This window comes from Aythya fuligula, chromosome 2 (genome assembly GCF_009819795.1).
Source record: "Aythya fuligula isolate bAytFul2 chromosome 2, bAytFul2.pri, whole genome shotgun sequence".
NCBI classification, from domain to species: Eukaryota; Metazoa; Chordata; class Aves; order Anseriformes; family Anatidae; genus Aythya; species Aythya fuligula.
Window position 1 is genome coordinate 159252570 of NC_045560.1, and position 8826 is coordinate 159261395.

General features: G+C 59.8%; 1 protein-coding gene across 13 annotated transcripts in view; it reads left to right on the forward strand.

Moving 5' to 3' along the window:
• PLEC (plectin) overlaps window positions 1-7750 on the forward strand; it is a 53114-nt gene extending 45364 nt beyond the window's left edge. For all 13 annotated transcript variants that reach the window (XM_032182476.1, XM_032182475.1, XM_032182477.1 and 10 more), the window contains 2 exons: window positions 144-7105; window positions 7686-7750. In XM_032182476.1, the coding sequence (XP_032038367.1) occupies window positions 144-6467 (6324 nt within the window). In that variant the 3' untranslated portion in view covers window positions 6468-7105; window positions 7686-7750. The remainder of the gene's footprint in view (window positions 1-143; window positions 7106-7685) is intronic.
• The last annotated feature ends 1076 nt before the right edge of the window (window positions 7751-8826 follow it).

Consider the following 8826-nt stretch of genomic DNA (forward strand, 5'->3'; position numbering starts at 1 on the left):
GTGACGCATCCCTAACTAGCACGCGTCCCCAGCCCAGCCCAGTAGCACCCTGCTGCCTGTCCTCCCACCCCCGCTGCCCTGCCGGTGCTGTCCTCCTGGGGGAACGTTGCCATCTGACTGTGCTGTCCTCTCTCCCGCTCCAGATGCAGGTAGCCCAGCAGGCACAGCTCCGCCAGGAGACGCAGCTCCTCCAGCAGACTTTCCTGACGGAGAAAGATGCCTTGCTGCAGAAGGAGAAGTTTATCGAGGAGGAGAAAGCTAAGCTGGAGAAGCTCTTTAAAGACGAGGTGGACAAAGCACAGAACCTGAAGGCAGAGCAGGAGCGGCAGCAGAAGGAGATGGAGCAGGAGAAGCAGCAACTGAAGGCCATGCTGGATGAAGCCAAGAAGCATCAGAAGGAAGCAGAGGAGAATGTTAGGCATAAGCAGGAGGAGCTGCAGCAGCTGGAGAGACAACGGCAGCAGCAAGAAAAACTCCTTGAAGAGGAAAACAAGAAACTTAGGGAGAGGCTCGAGCAGATGCAGGAAGAACACAAGGCCGCCCTTGCCCAGACACGAGAGATCATGATCCAGACAGATGACCTGCCTGAGGAGGTTTTAGTTACAATGACACAGCTGCCAGATATCAAAGCCGTGCCCAACGGCAGAGACGTGGTGGATGGCTTAGCACAAAACGGGGAGCCAGAGTTTGCCTTCGATGGCATCCGTCAGAAGGTATCTGCAGAGAAGCTGGCTGAGGCTGGCATATTGAGCAAGGAGAACTTAGACAAGTTGGTGAAGGGTGTTGTGAGTGTCGGTGAGCTCTCGCAGAGGGAAGACGTCAAGAAGTACCTGCAGGGCCAGAGCAGCATTGCTGGTTTGTTAATCAAACCCACCAATCAAAAGATGAGCATCTATGAAGCCATGAAGAAGAAGCTGCTCAGCCCAGGCACCGCGCTGGTCCTCCTGGAAGCGCAGGCTGCCTCTGGCTTCATAATTGACCCTGTGCGGAATGCGAGGCTCTCAGTGAACGAGGCGGTTAGAGAAGGAGTGATTGGGCCAGAGTTGCACAATAAAATGCTGTCTGCTGAACGAGCAGTAACTGGCTACAAAGATCCTTACACGGGAGACAAGATCTCCCTCTTCCAGGCCATGAAGAAGGAGCTCATCGTCAAGGAGCACGGCATCCGCCTGCTCGAGGCCCAGATCGCCACCGGCGGCATCATCGACCCCGTGCACAGCCACCGCCTCCCCGTCGAAGCTGCCTACAAGCGCGGCTACTTTGACCAGGAGATGAACCAGATCCTCTCCGACCCAACTGATGACACCAAGGGCTTCTTCGACCCCAACACACAGGAGAATCTCACCTACCTGCAGCTCATGGAGCGGTGTGTGACTGACCCGGACACGGGGCTGTGCCTCCTGCCGCTCACTGACCAGGCGGCTGCAGGGAGAGAGCTGGTCTACACCGACCAAGAGGCCAAGGACGTCTTTAAGAAGGCCACAGTGACAGCACCATTTGGCAAGTTCCAAGGGAAGACGGTGACCATCTGGGAGATCATCAACTCTGAGTATTTCACTGAGGACCAAAGGCGGGATCTGATCCAGCAGTACAGGACTGGCAAGATCACAGTGGAGAAGATCATTAAGATCATCATCACGGTTGTGGAGGAAAGTGAGAGGAAGAGCCAGATGTGCTTTGAGGGGCTCCGGGCCCCTGTGCCTGCCGCCGAGTTGCTGGAAAGCAAAATCATCAACAAGGACCTCTACAACCAGCTGCACCAGGGCAAGAAGTCTGTGAAGGATGTGGCGGAGATGGAGTCTGTGAGGCAGTACCTGAAGGGCACCGATGCCATTGCTGGCATCCTAGTGGAGTCAACTGGCCAGAAGCTCACCTTCTATGATGCCCTGAAGAGAAACCTGCTGAAGCCAGAGATCGCCCTGTCCCTGCTGGAGGCGCAAGCTGCCACGGGCTACATCATCGACCCCGTGAGGAACAAGCTGTTCTCTGTTGACGAGGCAGTGAAGGCTGAGGCTGTAGGGCCAGAGTTTCATGAGAAGCTGCTGTCCGCAGAGAAGGCTGTGACCGGCTACAAGGATCCCTATACAGGCCAGACAGTTTCCCTTTTCCAAGCGCTGAAGAAGGGGCTGATCCCCGGTGACACCGGGATCCGTCTGCTGGATGTCCAGCTTGCAACTGGAGGCATCATCGACCCTGTGAATAGCCACCGGCTCCCGCTCGAGGTTGCCTACAAGCGGGGCTACTTTGACCCGGAGATGAACGAGGCTTTGTCCACAGCCCATGATGAGATCAAAGCTTTCTATTGTCCCAACACCCAAGAACATGTCACCTACGCCCAGCTGCAGAAGAACTGCCACCGTGACAAGCAGACTGGCTTCTACCTGCTGCCCCTCTCGGACAGAGCCATCCAGTCACAGCAGGAGGAGATCTACACGGACAGCCAGGCAAAGGAGAGCTTCGATAAGGCGGTGGTGGAAGTCCCAGCAGGCAGCTTGAAGGGACAGACAATGACTGTCTGGGAGCTGATCCACTCCGAGTACTTCACAGAGGAGCACCGTCGGGAGCTCCTCCGACAGTACAAGACTGGCAAAGTGACCATTGAGAAGATCATCAAGATTGTGATCACCATCATCGAGGAGACAGAGACCAAAAAGCAGGAGAAGCTGACGTTCAGCGGTCTCCGGGCACCTGTACCTGCCAGTGAGCTGGTGGAGTCCCGCATCATCACCAAAGCCCAGTATGAGCAGCTGAAAGAAGGCAAGAAATCAGTGAAGGAGCTCGCCGAGACAGAGACAGTGAGGAGATTCCTGCATGGGAGTGACTGCATTGCCGGCGTCTACGTGGAGGCGACCAAAGAGAAGCTGAACATCTATGAGGCTATGAAGAGGAACCTGCTGAGGTCCAGCACTGCTGTGGTCCTCCTGGAGGCCCAGGCAGCAACTGGGTTCTTGATTGACCCTGTGAAGAACAGGAAACTGTACGTCAACGAGGCGGTGAAGGCTGGTGTTGTTGGGCCCGAGCTGCACGAGAAGCTGCTGTCTGCTGAGAAGGCTGTCACTGGGTACAAAGACCCCTACTCAGGGAACACCATCTCACTCTTTGAGGCCATGAAGAAAGGACTAATTGTCAAGGAGCACGGCATCCGCCTGCTCGAGGCCCAGATCGCCACCGGCGGCATCATCGACCCCGTGCACAGCCACCGCCTCCCCGTGGAGGTGGCCTACAAGCGCGGCTACTTCGATGAGGAGATGAACCAGATCCTCTCCGACCCAACCGATGACACCAAGGGCTTCTTCGACCCCAACACGCACGAGAACCTCACCTACATGCAACTGAAGGAGAGGTGCATCGAGGATCCTGAGACAGGCCTGTACCTGCTGCCTCTGCGGGAGCCTGAGAAGCCGACGGTGGTGGAGACAACGCACGTGTACACGGAGGCAGAGACGCGAAAGGTGTTTGAGGAGACGCAGGTGGACATCCCCGTGGGCAGCAGGGCGGGCTCCTCTATGTCGCTGTGGGAGATTATGCACTCAGACCTGCTGCCCGAGGAGCAGAGGAAGCAGCTCATGGAGGAGTTCCAGTCAGGCCGTGTGTCCAAGGAGCGCATGATCATCATCATCATTGAGATCATCGAGAAGACTGAGATCATTCGGCAGCAGAATCTCATGTCCTATGACTATGTCCGGCGCCGCATCACAGCCGAGGACCTCTATGAGGCCAAGATCATCTCTCAGGACATCTACAACCTGCTGAAGCAGGGCTCCAAAACCTTCCGGGAGCTCCTGGACGTGGAGACTATCTGGAAGTATCTCTACGGGTCAGGCTGCGTTGCTGGCATCTACATCCCCTCTTCCAAGCAGAAGCTCAGTATCTACCAGGCTTTGAAGAAGGGGCTGATCAGCTCAGAAGTGGCCCGCTCCCTCCTGGAGGCCCAGGCAGCCACCGGTTTCATGATTGACCCCATAAAGAACGAGATGCTGACCGTCGATGAAGCCGTCAGGAAGGGCTTGGTGGGGCCTGAAATCCATGACCGGCTCCTGTCCGCAGAGAGGGCTGTGACAGGTTACAGAGACCCATACAGCGAACAGAAGATTTCCATCTTCCAGGCCATGAAGAAAGACCTCATTCCTAGCGAAGAGGCCCTCAAGCTCCTGGACGCCCAGATAGCCACTGGTGGCATCATCGACCCACACCTGGGCTTCCATCTGCCCCTGGAGGTGGCCTACCAGCGGGGCTACATCAACAAGGACACGTATGACATGCTGTCTGAGCCCAGCGAGGTGCGAAGCTACGTGGATCCATCCACGGATGAGAAGCTCAGCTACACGCAGCTCCTGAAGCGGTGCCGCAAAGATGAGACCAGCGGGCTCCTCCTGCTCCCGCTCTGCGACACGAGGAAGCTCACCTTCCGCGGGCTGCGGAAGCAGATCACCGTGGAGGAGCTGGTCCGCTCGCAGGTGATGGACGAAGCCACCGCCCAGCGCCTCCAGGAGGGCCTCACTTCCATCGAGGAGGTCTCCAAGAACCTAAAGAAGTTCCTGGAGGGCACCAGCTGCATTGCCGGCGTCTTCGTGGATTCCACGAAGGAGCGGCTGTCCGTGTACCAGGCCATGAAGAAGGGCATCATCAGGCCAGGCACCGCGTTTGAGCTCCTGGAGGCGCAGGCAGCCACGGGGTACGTGATTGACCCCATCAAGGGCCTCAAGCTGACGGTGGAGGAGGCTGTGCGGATGGGCATCGTGGGCCCTGAGTTCAAGGACAAGCTGCTCTCTGCTGAGAGGGCGGTCACTGGCTACCGGGATCCCTACACCGGAAAGCTCATCTCCCTGTTCCAGGCCATGAAGAAGGGTCTGATCCTGAAGGACCATGGGATCCGCTTGCTCGAGGCCCAGATTGCCACAGGAGGCATAATTGATCCCGAGGAGAGCCATCGCCTCCCTGTGGAGATTGCCTACAAGAGGGGCCTTTTCGACGAGGAGATGAACGAGATCCTGCTGGATCCCAGTGATGACACCAAGGGCTTCTTCGACCCGAACACGGAGGAGAACCTCACCTACCTGCAGCTCATGGAGCGGTGCATCACCGACCCAGAGACCGGGCTCTGCCTCCTGCCCCTGAAGGAGAAGAAGCGTGAGAGGAAGACCTCCTCCAAGTCCTCTGTCCGCAAGCGCAGGGTGGTGATCGTCGACCCAGAGACAGGCAAGGAGATGTCCGTGTACGAAGCCTATCGCAAGGGCCTCATCGACCACCAGACCTACCTGGAGCTGTCAGAGCAGGAGTGCGAGTGGGAGGAGATCACCACCTCCTCCTCCGATGGCGTGGTGAAGTCCATGATCATCGACAGGCGCTCGGGGCGCCAGTACGACATAGATGATGCCATCAGCAAGGGCCTGATTGACCAGTCGGCCCTGGACCAGTACCGCTCAGGCACCCTTTCCATCACCGAGTTTGCGGACATGCTGTCCGGCAACATGGGTGGCTTCCGATCGAGGTCGTCTTCCGTGGGCTCCTCTTCCTCCTATACCGTCAGCCCGGCCCCCTTGAGAACGCAGATGTGGAGTGACCCGACCGAGGAGACGGGGCCGGTGGCAGGCATCCTGGACACGGACACCCTGGAGAAGGTGTCCATCACGGAGGCAATGCACCGCAACCTCGTAGACAACATCACGGGGCAGAGACTGCTGGAGGCCCAGGCCTGCACCGGGGGCATCATTGACCCCAACACCGGGGACAAGTGCTCTGTCGCCGATGCGGTGAACAAGGGCCTGGTTGACAAAATCATGGTGGACCGCATCAACCTGGCACAGAAGGCCTTCTACGGCTTCGAGGACCCGCGGACCAAGACGAAGATGTCAGCGGCCCAGGCCCTGAAGAAGGGCTGGCTGTACTACGAGGCCGGGCAGCGCTTCCTGGAGGTGCAGTACCTGACGGGGGGCCTGATCGAGCCTGACGTCGAGGGCCGGGTCTCCTTGGATGAGGCACTGCAGAAGGGCACCATCGACACGCGCACGGCCCAGAAGCTGCGGGACGTCAACACCTACTCCAAGTATCTCACCTGCCCCAAAACCAAGCTGAAGATCTCCTACAAGGACGCGATGGACCGGAGCATGATCGAGGACGGGACCGGCTTGCGGCTGCTGGAGGCTTCCTCCCAGTCCAGCAAGGGCTACTACAGCCCCTACAACGTCAGCAGTGCCGGATCCACCTCGGGCTCGCGGTCGGGCTCCCGGACGGGATCCAGGTCGAGCTCCAGGCGAGGGAGCTTCGACGCCACCGGCTCTGGCTTCTCCATGACCTACTCTTCCTCCTCCTTCTCGTCCTCCAGCTTTGGGCGCAGATACACGGCAGGTCCCCAGAGTGCGGTGGATGCAGGAGACTCCTCCATCACCCCGTCCCTCCTGAGCGGGCGCTGCGGGCAGCAGGCGAGCGTGGCAGGGCTGTGGGGGCCTCCGCTCAGCGTGGCGTGAGGCTGCCTGCCCCGTCCAGCCTCCAAGGAGCCCGCCCGCCTCTCCCGCTCCGCATGTTGCAATGCTGCTGGCTAATCACTATTTTTTTTTTTTTTTTTTAATTTTTAAACTCCATTCTTCCAAAGCAGTGCCTAAAGTTTAACCAAAAAGACTAATATATTAATATATACGATTGTTCTGACAGTATTTGTATATTAAGAGATGTGAGAGAGAACACACTACCCTCCCAGATCCGCAGCCCCGGGAGCTTGCTGCCGTTCGTGCCCTCTGCAGAGCAGATCCTGCCCAGCCACTCGGACACAGCGAAGCAGAACCTGAAAACAGTTTTGTGTTTTTGATCTAACCACTTAGCGACTCTTTTGTAATTAAAACCTACCGGCTTCACCCCCGCACCTTGAAGGAGGAGACGGCGCTGTCCCTGCGGCGTGCCCGGCTGGGATGGAGGAGGATGCTGCCGCGGGCTCCCCCGCCGCTCTGCACCGGGCAGCCCGATCCCCCGCACCACCCTGGAGCCACCCGGACCCTTCCACCTGCCCTCAGCGTGGCAAAGGGGCTCTGCACCCCTCCCGAGCTGCCCCAGCTCCTTTCCTTGGCCTCCTGGCACAGCCCTGCCGCCGCCGCGGACCCGGTGCCCGACCGTAAGTGCGCGCTGGCGCTGCCCGCTGCTTCCGCGCCGTGCGGAGGGAGCTGCCCCGCACCGCCGCTGCGCCCACCCAGGGGCTTCGCTGCGTGCCCACCACCTCCGCCAGCCCGCCCGCTCGCTTGGCTTGCCCCACGCGCAGCTGCGTGGCCGCCAGCTGGCGGCGGCACCTGCACCTCGCTGTCTATCTATCTATCTGTCTGTCTCTCCGTGTATCTGGGAAGTGCTCCGCACAAGGTCTGTTCCTTAACGCTGACGTAGCCTAACAAGCTGGCAGCCGCTCGGCAGAGCCCGCGCTGGAGCCCTGCTGACTCCTTGCTGCCACAGGCAGCCCGGGGCTGTGCGTGCCGCGCGTGGTTTCTGCACCCAGACCCCAGCCCGCTGCCCGGCTGCGCGCCTGCCCCTCGCCGAGGCTCCTCCAGCCGTGGGAGCCTCTGCGTGGGGTGGGCCTGGAGCGCGCTCTGGCTGGAGGGAAAGCGGATCTCTAAAACCAGACTCCTCTTCCTGATGGGAATTCCTTTCCTCTTGGCTTTCCTCTCCTTCCCGTCACCCACAATAACGCGCTCTCTCTCTGGCAGATGTCTTTTTCCAGTCCCACCAAAGATGTCCCCTTGCCGCTGGGCGAGTTCCTCAGCTGGGTCTCCGACGTTAGCAGGTCGTGGATCGGCTCGAGGGGAGCCCTGGACGCGGCAGCGCCTCGGCTGAGCTCACCTGCGCAGGTAATGCTGACCTTTCCCTACTCTCGGGGGGCTTCCTGGGGTCCTGCAGCTTGCGGGGCTGCTTCTGGGCTGCTGCTAGGGGGGGGCACGTCCTCCAGACTGTGACCGTGAAACGGCCACGGGGCCTTGCTTTCCTCCAAGCACGTGCAGGGGAAGCGTGGCCGGCGGTGGAGGCTTTCCAGCCACGGCCGTGCCGGAGCAGTTCTGCTCCCCGCACGAGCTCCCGCTGTGCCCAGGCTCCATGGGGGTGAGCAGGCTGGTGTGGGGCGGGCGCGTGGCGCTGCCGGCTGGGCTCAGTGGCTTCATCTCATGGACCAGTCCTCCTGTCTCATCCCATCTTTTCTGTTCGCTTTGTTTTAGTGTTGCTGGATGTCCATCCCAACTCCCCTCACCGCTGCCACGGAGCCCGTCCCCCAGTGCTGGGGCAAGTGGGACCGCACTTGAGGACACTGGGAAATGCTCCCTCTCCCTTTGCACATTGCCAGATCCCCGCTCAGAGACCTGGGGCCACGCTGCCCGGGTGCAGGAGGTGCTCCATGGCATGGGAGCCCCTGACTCACCAGCTGCCCCTGCCCCCTGGCAGCGCCTGGCCCCAGCCCCACCACATCCTCCACCGGTGCCCCAGCAGGGGCTGAAGCAATAAGTGAGGTGGCAGCGGGGGCTGTGCCTGCCCGGCCCGGCCCCCCTGGCCCCAGAGGCACCCGCGCGGTTGCCTGGCCCTCCCCTCGCCCCGTGCCGTGCACCCCGTCCTCCCTCAGGATCAGCCTCCACGCACGGTGCCACGGCTCGCTCGCGGATCTCCACAGCACCTCTCCTCCTTCCCACCTTCTCTCATTTCGCCATGTGTAAATCGATCATGTTACTCCTCAGCATTTGTTATTATTCTCATTATCCAGTTTTGCTTTTGCATGACATACTAACGTGGGCGATTCTGTAACACACCCAGCCCGAGCCAGGGCTCCCGCTCCTCTGGGTCCCTGCGCTTCCCTGATTTCCCAAT